This window comes from Phyllobates terribilis, unplaced genomic scaffold (assembly GCF_046119375.1).
Source record: "Phyllobates terribilis strain yellow unplaced genomic scaffold, ASM4611937v1 Scaffold_7__3_contigs__length_470593459, whole genome shotgun sequence".
NCBI lineage: Eukaryota > Metazoa > Chordata > Amphibia > Anura > Dendrobatidae > Phyllobates > Phyllobates terribilis.
In genome coordinates, this window is record NW_027362767.1 from 438736896 (window position 1) to 438756308 (window position 19413).

General features: G+C 45.0%; 1 protein-coding gene across 6 annotated transcripts in view; it reads right to left on the minus strand.

Moving 5' to 3' along the window:
• POF1B (POF1B actin binding protein) overlaps positions 1-19413 on the minus strand; it is a 102901-nt gene that overhangs the window by 69361 nt on the left and 14127 nt on the right. For 5 of the 6 annotated variants that reach the window (XM_073642152.1, XM_073642155.1, XM_073642154.1 and 2 more), the window contains 5 exons: positions 14181-14255; positions 12847-12909; positions 8676-8735; positions 4696-4755; positions 3976-4062 (listed from right to left, as the gene is read on the minus strand). In XM_073642152.1, the coding sequence (XP_073498253.1) occupies positions 3976-4062; positions 4696-4755; positions 8676-8735; positions 12847-12909; positions 14181-14255 (345 nt within the window). The remainder of the gene's footprint in view (positions 1-3975; positions 4063-4695; positions 4756-8675; positions 8736-12846; positions 12910-14180; positions 14256-19413) is intronic. The other variant, XM_073642156.1, reaches the window with a different exon arrangement.

Consider the following 19413-nt stretch of genomic DNA (forward strand, 5'->3'; position numbering starts at 1 on the left):
AAATGCAACCAGTTTAGGCAACACCATGGGATTCCTGATTAATATTCCTATGGGGAATGGGTGTTATGTTTAGACTTCGGACTACCGGAACTTTAACATGCATTATAGCGAGATTCTCCCAGCATGCTCTGGATTATTGATGCTCCTATTGAGAGAAGAGTGCGCGTTACGTGCAGATTCTGGACTGCTGGAACCTTACATTATAGCGGGATTCTCCCAGCATGCTCCGGATTATTGATACTCCTATTGGGAGAAGTGTGCGCGTTACGTGCAGATTCCAGACTGCTGGAACCTTACATTATAGCGGGATTCTCCCAGCATGCTCCGGATTATTGATACTCCTATTGGGAGAAGTGTGCGCGTTACGTGCAGATTCCAGACTGCTGGAACCTTACATTATAGCGGGATTCTCCCAGCATGCTCCGGATTATTGATACTCCTATTGGGAGAAGTGTGCGCGTTACGTGCAGATTCCAGACTGCTGGAACCTTACATTATAGCGGGATTCTCCCAGCATGCTCCAGATTATTGATGCTCCTATTGGGAGAAGTGTGCACGTTACGTGCAGATTCCAGACTGCTGGAACCTTACATTATAGCGGGATTCTCCCAGCATGCTCCGAATTATTGATGCTCCTATTGGGAGAAGAGTGCGCGTTACGTGCAGACTCCGGACTGCTGGAACCTTACATTATAGCGGGATTCTCCCAGCATCTTCCAGATGATTGATGCTCCTATTGGGAGAAGTGTGCGCGTTACGTGCAGATTCCAGACTGCTGGAACCTTACATTATAGCGGGATTCTCCCAGCATGCTCCGAATTATTGATACTCCTATTAGGAGAAGTGTGCACGTTACATGCAGATTCCGGACTGCTGGAACCTTACATTATAGTGGGATTCTCCCAGCATGCTCCGAATTATTGATGCTCCTATTGGGAGAAGTGTGCGCGTTACGTGCAGATTCCGGACGGCTGGAACCTTACATTATAGCGGGATTCTCCCAGCATGCTCCGGATTATTGATACTCCTATTGGGAGAAGTGTGCGCGTTACGTGCAGATTCCGGACTGCTGGAACCTTACATTATAGTGGGATTCTCCCAGCATGCTCCGAATTATTGATGCTCCTATTGGGAGAAGTGTGCGCGTTACATGCAGATTCCGGACTGCTGGAACCTTACATTATAGCGGGATTCTCCCAGCATGCTCCGGATTATTGATACTCCTATTGGGAGAAGTGTGCACATTATGTGCAGGTTCCCGGAAAATCTGAAATTTACATTATAGTGGGTCTCTCTCGGCATCCTCTGGATTATTGATGCTCCTATTGGGAGAAGAGTGCGCGTTACGTGCAGATTCCAGACTGCTGGAACCTTACATTATAACGGGATTCTCCCAGCATGCTCCGGATTATTGATGCTCCTATTGGGAGAAGTGTGCGCGTTACGTGCAGATTCCAGACTGCTGGAACCTTACATTATAGAGGGATTCTCCCAGCATGCTCCGGATTATTGATGCTCCTATTGGGAGAAGTGTGCGCGTTACATGCAGATTCCAGACTGCTGGAACCTTACATTATAGAGGGATTCTCCCAGCATGCTCCGAATTATTGATGCTCCTATTGGGAGAAGTGTGCGCGTTACGTGCAGATTCCGGACTGCTGGAACCTTACATTATAGCGGGATTCTCCCAGCATGCTCCAGATTATTGATGCTCCTATTGGGAGAAGTGTGCGCGTTACGTGCAGATTCCAGACTGCTGGAACCTTACATTATAGCGGGATTCTCCCAGCATCTTCCAGATGATCGATGCTCCTATTGGGAGAAGTGTGCGCGTTACGTGCAGATTCAAGACTGCTGGAACCTTACATTATAGCGGGATTCTCCCAGTATGCTCCGGATTATTGATGCTCCTATTGGGAGAAGTGTGCGCGTTACGTGCAGATTCCAGACTGCTGGAACCTTACATTATAGCGGGATTCTCCCAGCATGCTCCGGATTATTGATGCTCCTATTGGGAGAAGAGTGCGCATTACGTGCAGATTCTGGACTGCTGGAACCTTACATTATAGCGGGATTCTCCCAGCATGCTCCGGATTATTGATGCTCCTATTGGGAGAAGAGTGCGCGTTACGTGCAGATTCCAGACTGCTGGAACCTTACATTATAACGGGATTCTCCCAGCATGCTCCGGATTATTGATGCTCCTATTGGGAGAAGTGTGCGCGTTACGTGCAGATTCCAGACTGCTGGAACCTTATATTATAGCGGGATTCTCCCAGCATGCTCCGGATTATTGATGCTCCTATTGGGAGAAGAGTGCGCGTTACGTGCAGATTCCAGACTGCTGGAACCTTACATTATAGCGGGATTCTCCCAGCATCTTCCAGATGATCGATGCTCCTATTGGGAGAAGAGTGCGCGTTACGTGCAGATTCCGGACTGCTGGAACCTTACATTATAGCGGGATTCTCCCAGCATGCTCCGGATTATTGATGCTCCTATTGGGAGAAGTGTGCGCGTTACGTGCAGATTCCAGACTGCTGGAACCTTACATTATAGCGGGATTCTCCCAGCATGCTTCGGATTATTGATACTCCTATTGGGAGAAGTGTGCGCGTTACGTGCAGATTCCAGACTGCTGGAACCTTACATTATAGCGGGATTCTCCCAGCATGCTTCGGATTATTGATACTCCCATTGGGAGAAGTGTGCACGTTACGTGCAGATTCCAGACTGCTGGAACCTTACATTATAGCGGGATTCTCCCAGCATGCTCCGGATTATTGATGCTCCTATTGGGAGAAGTGTGCGCGTTACGTGCAGATTCCAGACTGCTGGAACCTTACATTATAGCGGGATTCTCCCAGCATGCTCCGGATTATTGATACTCCCATTGGGAGAAGGGTGCACATTATGTGCAGGTTCCGGAAAACCTGAAATTTACATTATAGTGGGTCTCTCTCGGCATCCTCTGGATTATCGATGCTCCTATTGGGAGAAGTGTGCGCGTTACGTGCAGATTCCGGACTATCGGGACCTTCCTGCCCACACACATACTGCAAGAGCCTGTCTCAGTTTGTGTTAGGGGTATTTCTCATTAATTACGGCAGCATGAGCTATCACTCTCATCATCAATGCAGACACCTCACATAATAAGTATTCTCGCCCCCGGTGCTGAGTGACAGAGCGGCTCAACCCGAGGATCTTGGCAGGAACCTTGGGAAATATTAATTACGAGGCCGTTTACAGAAGGAGCTTTGTGCTGGGAAGAGGATCCGCCTGCCGGAGATGCGCCTCCATCACCTGGTGTCCCGCACTCCCCCAGGACCTGACTCACTACCTACACAGATAATTCCCGCTGCAGTCCGCACACCGCCTCGCATTATATTCATCCCTTACCTGTCACTCACTGCAAGAAACAAATCTGCTTTAATCCGGACATCCAAAATAATTGACAACAAGAACTATTACGATAAGATGGGGCCCTAGGAGGGAGGGGGCCATCAAGCCGCTGAGTGTAGTCATCATCCGCTGTCACATGTTACAGCCTGTTTAAATCCCTCAACATTGTCATGTTCTTTGCTTGCTGTCACTGAATGGAAAGTTACTTCTTTGCACTCAGAAGCCGACATCTGTGACAACTTTGTCCTGCTCACACCTGAGGGTGAGTTACAATTTCATCCAGTCCTCTGAGATAAGCAGCCTGTACCCCGGGGGGGATACATTGTATAAAGCCTCACCAGGACTGGCCACATTTGTGCTGTTGTTGGGGTTTACATCTTCATATAAACAGGGGCATGACTGTTCAAAGACAGCAAGCAGAGACATTAGAGGATGAGGGACTGAACAGAAGTATAGCAGAGAGCTGAGGAATTGCTTTACACAATTAATGATTTGTAAGACGACGAGGTCTTTCATGATACCTAGAATGAAGGACAGAACGAGCCGTCACCCGACGTCCGCACCATCACTCACCTCCGGGTTCGCCATCTCCACTCTACGGATGGTTTTCTCGTAGATGACATTATTGGACGGGATGTAGTTAACTCCTGATACGTAGTTCTAAAAAAAAAAATCACAGTGATACAAAGAAAACTAAAAATCCTCAATCGAATGTGCAGGTGATACATGATGGTCATCAGTGCGAAACCCCAACCGGCCGCCAACTTGGAGAACGTAAATGTCCAAACTTGTGGCAAAGCTGGTCAACGTGCCGAAGACAAGGACAAGACAGTGACCTCCACTACCTGGCACTAGCCAGACAGAAGATTTGCATGGGACTGATCTCAATACTCAATTATGACGCACAGTGGGGGGTTCTGTTTCCCTGACTGCAGGGAACGGACAGACTGACGTTTATATGATTATGTGTCTAACGAGTCATCATATTGTATAAAAGACACCGAGGACAGTGGCAGAACCGACCTCAGATGATGAAGAGTACAGTCGGCGAGTTTATAAAGAAATTATGAAAACAGATTTATATAGAGAAACATCTTCTACTGGGACGTTCTAGAGCATTTCTATCACCTCTCACCACCTACATAATCGAAGGCAGCGACACCTATGTCTCTAATCCTCCTGCCAGCAAATGAGGAACGTCGTTACGTTTCAGTGAAAATTATTTTACGTGACGTCACTGCACTCAGTGACACATGCCTTCTCCACCGACATAAATAATTCACAATAACTCACCTGCTCCGGATTCTGTACTATGTATCTGCGGACGGTCTCATGGGGATATGTCTGGATCTCCTGGAAATAGTGGTAGAAATATGATTAACTACAAAGTATCAATTATACAAAACTACAGATCCTTCACAACAGATCATGAACAGATAGAGATATACAGTGAGTACGGAAAGTATTCAGACCCCTTTATATGTTTCACTCTTTGTTTCATTGCAGCCATTTGGTAAATTCTAAAAAGTTCATTTTTTTCTCAGTAAAGTCCACTCTGCACCCCATCTTGACTGAAAAAAACAGAAATGTAGAAATTTTTGCAAATTTATTAAAAAAGAAAAACTGAAATATCACATGGTGATAAGTATTCAGCCCCTTTGCTCAGACACTCATATTTAGGTCACATGCTGTCCATTTCCTTGTGATCCTCCTTGAGATGGTTCTACTCTTTCATTGGAGTCCAGCTGTGTTTAATTAAACTGATAGGACTTGATTTGGAAAGGCGCACACCTATCTATATAAGACCTCACAGCTCGCAGTGCATGTCAGACCAAATGAGAATCATGAGCTCAAAGGAACTGCCCAAGGAGCTCAGAGACAGAATTGTGGCAAGGCACAGATTTGGCCAAGGTTACAAAAGAATTTCTGCATTACTCACGGTTCCTAGTAGCACAGTGGCCTCCATAATCCTTAAATGGAAGAAGTTTGGGACCACCAGAAGTCTTCCCAGACCTGGCCGTCCAGCCAAACTGAGCAATCGTGGGAGAAGAGCCTTGGTGAGAGAGGTAAAGAAGAACCCCAAGATCACTGTGGAAGAGCTCCAGAAATGCAGTAGGGAGATGGGAGAAAGTTCCACAAAGTCAACTATCACTGCAGCCCTCCACCAGTCGTGTCTTTATGGCAAAGTGGCCCAACGGAAGTCTCTACTCAGTGCAAGACATATGAAAGCCCGCATAGAGTTTGCTCAAAAACACATGAAGGACTCCCAGACTATGAGAAATAAGATTCTCTGGTCTGATGAGACGAAGATAGAACTTTTGGTGATAATTCTAAGCGGTATGTGTGGAGAAAACCAGGCACTGCTCATCACCTGCCCAATACAATCCCAACAGTGAAACATGGTGGTGGCAGTATCTTGCTATGGGGGTGTTTTTCAGCTGTAGGGACATGATGACTGGTTGCAATTGAAGGAAACATGAGTGCGGCCAAGTACAGAGATATCCTGGATGAAATCCTCTTCCAGAGTGCTCTGGACCAAAGACTTGGCTGAAGGTTCACCTTCCAACAAGACAATGACCCTAAGCACAGAGCTAAAATAACAAAGGAGTGGCTTCAGAACAACTCTGTGACCATTCTTGACTGGCCCAGCCAGAGCGCTGACCAAAACCCAATTGAGCATCTCTGGAGAGACCTGAAAATGGCTGTCCACCAACGTTCACCATCCAACCTGACGGAACTGGAGAGGATCTGCAAGGAAGAATGGCAGAGGACCCCCAAATCCAGGTGTGAAAAACTTGTTGCATCATTTCCAAGAAGACTCATGGCTGTACTAGCTCAAAAGGGGGCTTCTACTCAATACTGAGCAAAGGGTCTGAATACTTATGACCATGTGATATTTCTGCTTTTCTTTAATAAATTTGAAAACATTTCTACATTTCTCTTTTTTTCTGTCAAGATGGGGTGCAGAGTGGACTTTAATGAGAAAAAAATGAACTTTTTAGAATTTACCAAATGGCTGCAATGAAACAAAGAGTGAAAAATGTATATGAGCAGTATTATAGTAGTTATATTCTTGTACATAGGGGCAGTATTATAGTAGTTATATTCTTGTACATAGGGGCAGTATTATAGTAGTTATATTCTTGTACATAGGAGCAGTATTATAGTAGCTATATTCTTGTACATAGGAGCAGTATTATAGTACTTATATTCTTGTACATAGGAGCAGTATTATAGTACTTATATTCTTGTACATAGGAGCAGTATTATAGTAGTTATATTCTTGTACATAGGGGGCAGTATTATAGTAGTTATATTCTTGTACATAGGAGCAGTATTATAGTAGTTATATTCTTGTGCATAGGGAGCAGTATTATAGTAGTTATATTCTTGTACATAGGGGGCAGTATTATAGTAGTTATATTCTTGTACATAGGAGCAGTATTATAGTAGTTATATTCTTGTACATAGGGAGCAGTATTATAGTAGTTATATTCCTGTACATAGGAGCAGTATTATAGTAATTATATTCTTGTACATAGGAGCAGTATTATAGTAGTTATATTCTTGTACATAGGGGGCAGTATTATAGTAGTTATATTCTTGTACATAGGGGTCAGTATTATAGTAGTTATATTCCTGTACATAGGAGCAGTATTATAGTAGTTATATTCTTGTACATAGGAGCAGTATTATAGTAATTATATTCTTGTACATAGGAGCAGTATTATAGTAGTTATATTCTTGTACATAGGAGCAGTATTATAGTAATTATATTCTTGTACATAGGAGCAGTATTATAGTAATTATATTCTTGTACATAGGAGCAGTATTATAGTAGTTATATTCTTGTACATAGGGGGCAGTACTATAGTAGTTATATTCTTGTACATAGGGGCAGTATTATAGTAGTTATATTCTTGTACATAGGGAGCAGTATTATAGTAGTTATATTCTTGTACATAGGGGCAGTATTATAGTAGTTATATTCTTGTGCATAGGGGGCAGTATTATAGTAGTTATATTCTTGTATATAGGAGCAGTATTATAGTAGTTATATTCTTGTACATAGGGGCAGTATTATAGTAGTTATATTCTTGTACATAGGGAGCAGTATTATAGTAGTTATATTCTTGTACATAGGAGCAGTATTATAGTAGTTATATTCTTGTACATAGGGGGCAGTACTATAGTAGTTATATTCTTGTACATAGGGGCAGTATTATAGTAGTTATATTCTTGTACATAGGGAGCAGTATTATAGTAGTTATATTCTTGTACATATGAGCAGTATTATAATAGATATATTCTTGTGCATAGGGGGCAGTATTATAGTAGTTATATTCTTGTATATAGGAGCAGTATTATAGTAGTTATATTCTTGTACATAGGGGCAGTATTATAGTAGTTATATTCTTGTACATAGGGAGCAGTATTATAGTAGTTATATTCTTGTACATAGGAGCAGTATTATAGTAGTTATATTCTTGTACATAGGAGCAGTAATATAGTAGTTATATTCTTGTATATAGGGGCAGTATTATAGTAGTTGTATTCTTGTACATAGGGGCAGTATTATAGTAGTTATATTCTTGTATATAGGGGCAGTATTATAGTAGTTGTATTCTTGTACATAGGGGCAGTATTATAGTAGTTATATTCTTGTATATAGGGGCAGTATTATAGTAGTTGTATTCTTGTACATAGGAGCAGTATTATAGTAGTTATATTCTTGTATATAGGGGCAGCATTACAGTAGTTGTATTCTTGTACATAGGGGCAGTATTATAGTAGTTATATTCTTGTACATAGGGGGCAGTATTATAGTAGTTATATTCTTGTACATAGGGGAAAGTATTATAGTTGCTATATTCTTGTACACAGGGGGCAGTAGAACACGGCTAAGTGCTATCATATGTTTTAATCGGATAGCATTTGGCTCAATATTATACTATGGGGCAGTGCAGGTCAGTGATTATTTTCTCATGCTGATTCGGCATGGGAAACCAATCGCAGCATGCTACCAGGGCATCCGAGAATTGGATTGCATGCACCCCGGCCTCATACAGAGAAACATCGTCTACTGGGATGTTCTAGACCATTTCTATCACCTCTCACCACCTACATAATCGAAGGCAGCGACACCTATGTCTCTAATCCTCCTGCCAGCAAATCAGGAATATTGTTACGTTTCATTGAAAATTATTTACGTGATGTCACTGTAGTCAGGGACACATCCCTTCTCCACCGACATAAATAATTCAGTCACTCACCTGCTCCGGATTCTGTACTATGTATCTGCGGACGGTCTCATGGGGATATGTCTGGATCTCCTGGAAATAGTGGTAGAAATATGATTAACTACAAAGTATCAATTATACAAAACTACAGATCCTTCACAAGAGATTGTGAACACATGCAGATATAACGAGTGGGCAGTATTATAGTAGTTATATTCTTGTATATAGGGGCAGTATTATAGTAGTTATATTCTTGTACATAGGGGCAGTATTCTAGTAGTTATATTCTTGTACATAGGGGGCAGTATTATAGTAGTTATATTCTTGTACATAGGAGCAGTATTATAGTAGTTATATTCTTGTACATAGAGGGCAGTATTATAGTAGTTATATTCATGTATATAGGGGCAGTATTATAGTAGTTATATGTATGTACATAGGGGCAGTATTATAGTAGTTATATTCTTGTACATAGGAGCAGTATTATAGTTGTTATATTCTTGTATATAGGAGCAGTATTATAGTAGTTATATTCTTGTACATAGGAGCAGTATTATAGTTGTTATATTCTTGTATATAGGAGCAGTATTATAGTAGTTATATTCTTGTACATAGGAGCAGTATTATAGTAGTTATATTCTTGTACATAGGGGGCAGTATTATAGTAGTTATATTCTTGTACATAGGGGCAGTATTATAGTAGTTATATTCTTGTACATAGGGGCAGTATTATAGTAGTTATATTCTTGTACATAGGAGCAGTATTATAGTAGTTATATTCTTGTACATAGGGGGCAGTATTATAGTAGTTATATTCTTGTACATAGGGAGCAGTATTATAGTAGTTATACTATATTCTTATACATAGGAGCAGTATTATAGTAGCTATATTCTTGTACATAGGAGCAGTATTATAGTAGTTATATTCTTGTACATAGGGGGCAGTATTATAGTAGTTATATTCTTGTACATAGGGGTCAGTATTATAGTAGTTATATTCTTGTACATAGGAGGCAGTATTATAGTAGTTATATTCTTGCACATAGGAGCAGTATTATAGTTGTTATATTCTTGTATATAGGAGCAGTATTATAGTAGTTATATTCTTGTATATAGGGGGCAGTATTATAGTAGTTATATTCTTGTATATAGGGGCAGTATTATAGTAGTTATATTCTTGTACATAGGAGCAGTATTATAGTAGTTATATTCTTGTACATAGGGTCAGTATTATAGTAGTTATATTCTTGCACATAGGGAGCAGTATTATAGCAGTTATATTCTTGTACATAGGGGCAGTATTATAGCAGTTATATTCTTGTACATAGGAGCAGTATTATAGTAGTTATATTCTTGTACATAGGGGGCAGTATTATAGTAGTTATATTCTTGTACATAGGGGCAGTATTATAGTAGTTATATTCTTGTACATTGGAGCAGTATTATAGTAGTTATATTCTTGTACATTGGAGCAGTATTATAGCAGTTTTATTTTCTAGAGCAGGTGTCACTTTCTTTCTACCATGCTCTTATATAAAGTCTATTAGTCAGGAGGGGGCGATACTGAGCACATCTCACTCTTCTTCCAGCATAAAGCAGATGAGAGGTGGAGACATTACACTTAGTTGATAACATGCTGAATATTTTGCTGCACCAGGTTCTTAATTAGTATTTCTCCGGCTCCTGGAATCTTTCTGTCTGAGATAATCGGGTCGGGTGTTTATATAAACATGGAGATTAGTGAAATTCCTGGTTACATTGTGACCTTTGCTGTGAACTGCAGGACATGGAGCTGTGATGTTACATTGTGTCACATTCTCTATCACCCGAGATCTTATCTCATGTTAGATGGAGGAAAGTATTGCAGGAATCAGGATTCTTCATTAATAGCTGGGATACCTCGGCTCCATCTTGGGCTCGGTGTTAGGCTACGTTCACATGTCCAGTAATCATCCGTTAGAACGGATGTAGCAGCAATCTGTTAACAAAAAAGTTGTGCAGACACTAGAGAGAACTTTTCTGTCTAGCTAAAAAAACAGATTCCAGCTGAATCCTTTATTTTTTTTTTTTTACCATTGAAGTCTATGGAAAACTGATCAGTTAATTAGCCATCAGTTTTCTTCCAGTTGAAACTGATCCAGTAATAAAAGGATCCTTTTCAAATGAAAGATAAACTGATGGCTAATTAATGGATCTGTTCTAACTGATGATTACTGGCCATGTGAACAGAGCCTTACTTTACTCATCTTTGCCATTTTTGTCATTCTTGTTTTGTTCTCAAACATTCCCAACATAATAAGCATGTGGCCCTGCCCAGAGCGGAGAGGTATCATTGCATCTTTGGAAACAAGATATCATAAAGGACTGGGGGGGGGATATTTAGGCAACAAGAAACCTTTCGATTTCTAGGTAAAACTTGATGGATCTGATTCTTGGCATCCAACGTAACTAAGAAAAAATAATCTACAAACAAGTCAGCTGCTGTATCTAATCCCATCACGTGTGATCCTGTCCGCTGAGCTGTGTATCTAATCCCATCACGTGTGATCCTCTCCGCTGAGCTGCTGTATCTAATCCCATCACGTGTGATCCTGTCCGCTGAGCTGTGTATCTAATCCCATCACGTGTGATCCTGTCCGCTGAGCTGCTGTATCTAATCCCATCACGTGTGATCCTGTCCGCTGAGCTGCTGTATCTAATCCCATCACGTGGGATCCTGTCCGCTGAGCTGCTGTATCTAATCCCATCACGTGTGATCCTGTCCGCTGAGCTGCTGTATCTAATCCCATCACGTGTGATCCTGTCCGCTGAGCTGCTGTATCTATGCTGTGTGCAAAATTATTAGGAGCTTTTTCTCAAGAAAAATGGGCCAAAAAAAGAGATTTCACAAAGTCTGAGAAGTCTCACATTGTTCCCAGTCTACAGAGGACGCAGCTCCTGAGATTGTCAGATATTGGGGCCATCACAGATCAGCAAAATCCACCAGGAGCCATTATCCTCCAGTGCTGCCATATTCCAGAGTTGCAGCCTCCCTCAGAGACACGGCAGAGGTGAGGAGGCCGAGCCCGACCACCACTGTGCAAGACACAGAAGTACAAGGGGTTCAGTCCTCAGAGACACGGCCGAGGTGAGGAGGCTGAGCCCGACCACCACTGAGCAAGACACAGAAGAACAAGGTGTTCAATGCTCAGGGACACGGCCGAGGTGAGGAGGCTGAGCCCGACCACCACTGAGCAACACATAGAAGTACAAGGTGCTCAGAGACACGGCCGAGGTGAGGAGGCTGAGCCCGACCACCACTGAGCAACACATAGAAGTACAAGGTGCTCAGAGACACGGCCGAGGTGAGGAGGCTGAGCCCGACCACCACTGAGCAAGACACAGAACTACAAGGACAAAATCGTGCTGTGACTTTTTTAAATATTCAGGTTTCTTAACCTCCTGGACTGACGACAGCTCTAGAGATGTATAACAATAACATTAATAATTAAAAATACAAATTGCCCAAAAATTTTGCACACGGTGTAATCCTACAACATGTGATACCGTCTGCTGAGATGTGTATCTAATCCTCTCGCGTGTGATACAATCTTCTTAGCTGTGTACCAAAGCTTATCATATGATATCCCGTCTCAGAGAACCACCCTGCTGTCCCCATCATGTTATACTACAGCACCCCTCCTCTCCTCTCGGCAGGGGATGATGGGAGTGTTACCCTATAATTCTGCATCATCCCGGACCTGCAGGAATGTGCGGTTCCTCCTCCTGCAGATAATGAGGAGTCTCTGGTCAGACTGGTTCCTCATGAACAATGTGCAGAATAATCTCGGCCCCAGGCACATGTCAGAGCGAAGTGCAGGAGGATGAACTATCAGTCACCAACTACAACCCCCAGCATGCTCAGACGGCTGCAGGAATACAGCGGTGACTGGGATGTATCACGTCCATTACTCCAGTTACACCCAGAGCTGCAGACACCGGGTGCTACTTCCAGTCCACGCTCTGACGTCGGACATCTCCAGCAGCTCAGCTGACGTTCTATGACAGCATCAGACTAAAACTACATCTCCCACAATGCACTGCTGCAGACCCCAACCTCAAACCCTCCACCTCCCACTCCTGAATATCTGATCCCTGCGGCAGAAGCTGCTTAGGAACCTCTTGGATTCACTACAAGTCAGATTTAGGCTTCACTTTTTTGTACCGGTTCAGGGTTTTGGACAATGTAGCGTCTTATCGTTCCCTGCGAGTACGGAGCCTGTAGGTCCTGAAAGAGAAAGTATAGAATGTTACTATGGTGCTGCAACAATCACATTCAGCATCCTAAAGGAGAACATCACCTCGGATGGAAACAGCATGCTATCACATATGGCAAGAGTGTCATGGCTGAACAGACACTTGTCCTCCAATAGGAACAATACCTTTTATGTGGAGATCGGATGTGCATTACATGAGATATGCAAATCAGGATGGAAGTTCACTGGGGGCGTGTCAATGCACTTATATGGCTTCTTCCATGCACACAGGCACTTCTAGCCTGATTTGCATATGACTTCTTCACTAGATCGCTCATGATTGGCACAGTAACATTTCTATTGGCCACAAGTAACAGCAGCAGTGTCCATCTGATACAATGATGCTGTATCGCTACAATGTATTCCAGGGGAAGTTCACATGTAACAACTCTAGAGACCGGACGTGCAGATCTCAGGGATACGGCTGGGGATGAACCCCCATGTACCCAGCTCGCCCGCTGACCCCCCCATGTACCCAGCTCGCCCGCTGACCCCCCCATGTACCCAGCTCGCCCGCTGACCCCCCCATGTACCCAGCTCGCCCGCTGACCCCCCCATGTACCCAGCTCGCCCGCTGACCCCCCCATGTACCCAGCTCGCCCGCTGACCCCCCCATGTACCCAGCTCGCCCGCTGACCCCCCCATGTACCCAGCTCGCCCGCTGACCCCCCCATGTACCCAGCTCGCCCGCTGACCCCCCCGTACACAGCTCGCCCGCTGACCCCCCCCGTACACAGCTCGCCCGCTGACCCCCCCGTACACAGCTCTCCCGCTGACCCCCCCGTACACAGCTCTCCCGCTGACCCCCCCGTACACAGCTCTCCCGCTGACCCCCCCGTACACAGCTCTCCCGCTGACCCCCACGTACATAGCTCTCCCGCTGACCCCCACGTACACAGCTCTCCCGCTGACCCCCACGTACACAGCTCTCCCGCTGACCCCCACGTACACAGCTCTCCCGCTGACCCCCACGTACACAGCTCTCCCGCTGACCCCCACGTACACAGCTCTCCCGCTGACCCCCACGTACACAGCTCTCCCGCTGACCCCCACGTACACAGCTCTCCCGCTGACCCCCACGTACACAGCTCTCCCGCTGACCCCCACGTACACAGCTCTCCCGCTGACCCCCACGTACACAGCTCTCCCGCTGACCCCCACGTACACAGCTCTCCCGCTGACCCCCACGTACACAGCTCTCCCGCTGACCCCCCTGTACCCGGCTCGTCCTCCTGTCACTCACCTGCACCTGCTCCTGGTTCTGCACGATGTATCTTCTGATGGTTCCTTGTGTGTAGGGGCCGGGAGACTGCACCTCCTGAAACAGATCCATCCAGTTACCACTAATTCTGCAGATCTACATGTTCACACAAGGTGAAAACACCGAAATCCAAAATCAGCCACATCGACCCACATGGGATCTCATTAAAGGTAAAAGGATCGGTAGTTTAATATGTAAGGAAGGAAGAAACTTCTCCCCCATCCTAGATCAGTGAGAACTACAACCTGGGACATTACTGCAGAAAGAGAAAGATTTGTTACAAGCACATTATATTCTATCCACATATCTACTATATAATTGTCTTATTCTGTCTGTCCGTCTGTCTGTCTGTCTGTCCTGGAAATCCCGCATCGCTCATTGGTCCGGCAGAGGCCAATCAGCGCCGCGGGATTTCTGAAAAAAGATGGCGGCCGTTAGCGGCTCATCTGCGGGACGGAGCTCAGCGGCGATGCAGCCGGGAGATGAGCGGCGCTAGCAGCACAACTACCCCGACCGGCGCTGCTGACCTCCATGCGACTAACGTCGGAAGATCAGCGGCTTGGCCCGCTGATCTCCCGACAGCAAGTGTGAACGGAGGATCGGGGAGCGGCGCCGCCGGTCGGGATGCTTCTGCTGCGAGCAGCCGCTCATCTCCCGGCTTCTCGCAGCAGAAGGAGCCGCACAGGCAGCGCCGCTCCCCGGTCCTCGCTAATACGGAGCCGCACAAGCAGCGCCGCTCCTGGGCCCACACTAATACGACGCTGATTGGTCGCGGCCGGCCACTGCGACCAATCAGCGAGATGGGCGGCAAATTTAAACGCCGCTCTGCTCATTGGTCGCGGTGGCCGGCCGCGACCAATCAGCGATATCGGCAGCAAATTTAAACGCCGCTCTGCTGATTAATGGCGGCCGGCCACCGCGACCAATGAGCGAGATGGCCGGCAAATTTAAACGCCGCTCTGCTGATTGGTCGCAGCCGCCAGCCGCGACCAATCAGCGAGATTGGCGCCAAACTTAAGCAACGTTCTGCTGATCGGTCGCGGCCGCCGGCGACCGCTATCAATCAGCGATTTTGGCGCCAAATTTAAACACCGCTCTGCTCATTGGTCCCGGCCGAGACCAATCAGCAAGATTCCCGCCAAATTTAAACAACGCTCTGCTGATTGGTCGATTTTATCGCCAAATTTAAACAAGCTCTCCGGTCCTCACTAACACAGTTCGCTGATTGGTCGCGGCCGCCACCTGTGACCAATCACCGATATTGCCACCAAATTTAAACACAGTTTTGCTGATTAGTCGTGGTTGCCGGCCGCGACCAATCAGCGATTTTGGCGCCAAATTTAAACAACGTTCTGCTGATTGCGTCCGGTCGGCCACATACATATTCTAGAATACCCGTTGCGTTAGAATCGGGCCACCATCTAGTAGGATATAATCAGTACTGGAGCGTTATAAGAGGCTGATATCAGTCACATATGATGTAATGTCTGGAGGTTATATCAGTACTGGAGCGTTATAAGAGGGGCTGATATCAGTCACATATGCTGTAATGTCTGGAGGTTATATCAGTAGTGGAGCGTTATAAGAGGAGCTGATATCAGTCACATGGTGTAATGTCTGGAGGTTATATCAGTACTGGAGCGTTATAAGAGGAGCTGATATCAGTCACATATGGTGTAATGTCTGGAGGTTATATCAGTACTGGAGCGTTATAAGAGGGGCTGATATCAGTCACATATGGTGTAATGTCTGCAGGTTATATCAGTACTGGAGCGTTATAAGAGGGGCTGATATCAGTCACATATGGTGTAATGTCTGCAGGTTATATCAGTACTGGAGCGTTATAAGAGGGGCTGATATCAGTCACATATGGTGTAATGTCTGCAGGTTATATCAGTACTGGAGCGTTATAAGAGGCTGATATCAGATCAGTCACATATAGGTTTTCCCCACTGAAGATATGGGATATATAGTTCTGGTTATGGGTGTCGGGGGCTTTATTCGTTACATGTTACTCATCCCATTGTAGAACACAATAGTGAGTCTTTCTCAAGCCTGAATGGCTGATAACAGAGAATAACATCACAAAGAAAACAGAGGGAAAGTAATCACAAGTTCGTACAGCTTCACGCCTGCAATATTCATGTAATATATCCGGATGTGGCGGATTACCCTCCCAGCAGCGCTCATTGTAAGTGTGTCCTGATACACTGAGTACATTGTAAGAATTTGGAACAGGAGTTATCCCCGAGCAAACACTGAGACTGAAGAGGAGAACGACTTAAGAGCCTCCTCACCTGCTCCAACATGGAGGACGGCGTGGCCCGGAGCCAGGAGGCTCCTGATAATGAGTCACAGCCTGGACAAACCCTGCACCGTGCCCCCCTGTGCCTCACCCTCCGCAAAGAGGGTCCACAGCAACCAAAACACCAGGGTCACCCTGATAAGGGTCCCATGTATTATCAGGGGCCCAGACTAACGGAGGACATCTACCTACCCCCTACCCAGAGAACAGACCCTCCACCAGACGCGATAAGTGTTTACAGTGTCATCATGTGTTACATTTATCAATATTTACATTATTTGATTGTTATAATATTATTTACGGTACATCTTTACAATCTGACGCTTGGGGGGATTTTGTTCTTGCTTTGTCTGTGACTTTCACCTTTGAATAACAGGAATATTTCATGTCACCCGCACCCCTGACCCCGAGGGCCCAGTCACTACAAGCTGCGACCTGTGCCGTAATGACTGATTACTGCTCCTGTGCTCGGACGACAACTCCCCCCATCCTCTTTAACATGGTCACAATGATTTATGAAGTTATTAACACAAACATTGAGGACATTTCATTAATTCAAGTCAAAGGTAAGAGCAAATCCTGAAAAACCAAACCCCAGCGCTGCGTCGTTTAGTGAATTTCAGCTCCGGAGTCTCCAAATTCCAATTCAGATCTTTTGTAGTCGTTTCTATGTCTGGGAGAGCTGGGTGACCTTCAGTATGGCCTCATTACAGCTCCAGCTTTCCCAGATCCCTGAAAGACAAAACTGTCTCCAGTCATGGATGTCACCTGCCCCAATACACTGTAACAAACCCTCAGCTGTGAGAAGGAATAGTTCTGTATAGGTGTTCAGCTGCTGAATATTCCCATTCTATGACAGCAAGCAGAGATGTTGAAAACCACCAAAAGTTTTATTAAAAGTTAAAAATGTTTCATTTTACAATCACAATTTAATATGAACTGGAAAACCTGTAAATGAGGCCAAACAGCAGCCTCTCCGTTACAGTGTTTCATCGACTTTACAGAACACTGCTAAATACTCGTAAATCAGCTACAAAGATGAAGACATCACAAACTAGCAAAAAAAAAAAAAAAGTTGCCAAATAGTTGACACCTCCTCCCTTTCCCAGACTTAAGAATTCACGGCCTGAAAATAAAAGCTGATGTCATAAGATGAAGCCGCAGACGGAGATTACTGACGGTCACTGTACGGATCGTCAGACACGTGCTACATACTGCGGCCGAGCGCTAAATATTCCTGCGCTCAGGACCGGGCTGAAAGTGTGAGCAAAGTGTAAGGAGGGGCTGAGAAAACCCGGCCCAGCGCAACCCAAACGGTCCAACCGGCAAGAACAGATCCCACCCGGCTCATCGGGGCAACGTGGAGTTCCAGCTCCCTCCAAAGACTTTGTATTGGGTTCAGGTTTGGAGACTGGCTAGGCAGTCAGATACTTATTATCCCCACTGTCTGTGACTCTATGGTTACAAACAATAACAGATCCGGCAGTGCTCATCCTGCAGACTGCGGAGACCCGGCGTGATGGATATAAAATACCAGAGTAACGCTGCAAGCGATGAATTCAGAATCATGTTGTGAAACAAGATACATCAAAGATACCATTTTGAAAAGAATTTTACAAAAACCATCATCCGCTGTTTTGGGTCTACAGCTCCCATGCAGATTTTTTGCATCTCCAGACTACAAACAAACCCTCTGGTTTGGTTCTTCTGGTTTCTTGATTCTGAATGTATCAGTCGCAGTGTTGCTCTGACACCTTGTATCCGTCCCCCAGGTCTCCGCAGTCTGAAAGATCTGGAGAAGATCTGTGCAAACCTGGTCAAGACCTACAGGAAAAGTCTGACCTCAGGAATTGTAACAAAGGTTTCTGGACCAAATATTAAAGAAGTTGTCCAGTACTTTTTATTATCTCCCCAATGTATTCACCCTATGCCCATAAGTGTTTTTGTAAATACCTTTGGTTGTCCTTCTTACCTGTGAGTGGAGCTATAACTGGCCGCTCACAGGCATCACGTGACCCCCCCGGCGGCGGCCGGCTTTTTCTTCCGCTGATGTCACACGTCAAGTGAGGCGTGACATCAGTGACGCGCTCTCCGCGGTGACTGCTGGGTTGTGGGTGGGGTTACCCCGCTCGACACACCCGGCATCCACCGCACTCTTTCCCAATGAATGAGGAGAGGGAGAGCGCGCGGTGGATGCCGGGTGTGACGCGCAGGGTAACCCCACCACAGCCCATCACTCACCTTGGAACGCAGAAGAGGAGACCCCCGGCTGCAGCCGGAACTTCACGTGACGTCAGCGGATGTCAGAACCGGCTGCAGCCGGGGTCACGTGATGCCTGTGAGTGGCCAGTGATAGCGCCACTCACAGGCAAGAAGAAGAACAACTAAAGGTAATTACAAAAACACTTATGGGCACAGGGTGAATACATTGGGGAGATAATAAAAAGTACTGGACAACTTCTTTAAGTTCTGTTTTTTTATTGTATCAAATACTTATTTCATGCAATGAAATGCAAATTAATTATGTAAAAATCATACAAATGGGATTTTCTGGATTTTATTTTTAGATTCTGTCCCTCACAGTTGAAGTGACCAACGATAAAATTACAGACCGATTCATTCTTTGTAGGTGGGAAAAAATTGCCAGTGTATCAAATACTTAGTTTCTCCACTTCAGGACTGCATGAGAGCTGAAGACACAAACTGATAAGAGGTCGTTCCACCATTATAAGTGATAGATATATATATATATGATACTTTAATGAAGAAACTAACGAGTATCATTGAGGTACACAAAGTTTTCTCTGCTGGGAAAACTCCACTAATCGCAGAAAGAAATATAACAGAGAGGACAGATTGCAGGCGGTCGGCCCCCTAGACCCCTTAGCTCCGTCCTGTAGAACTTCCATT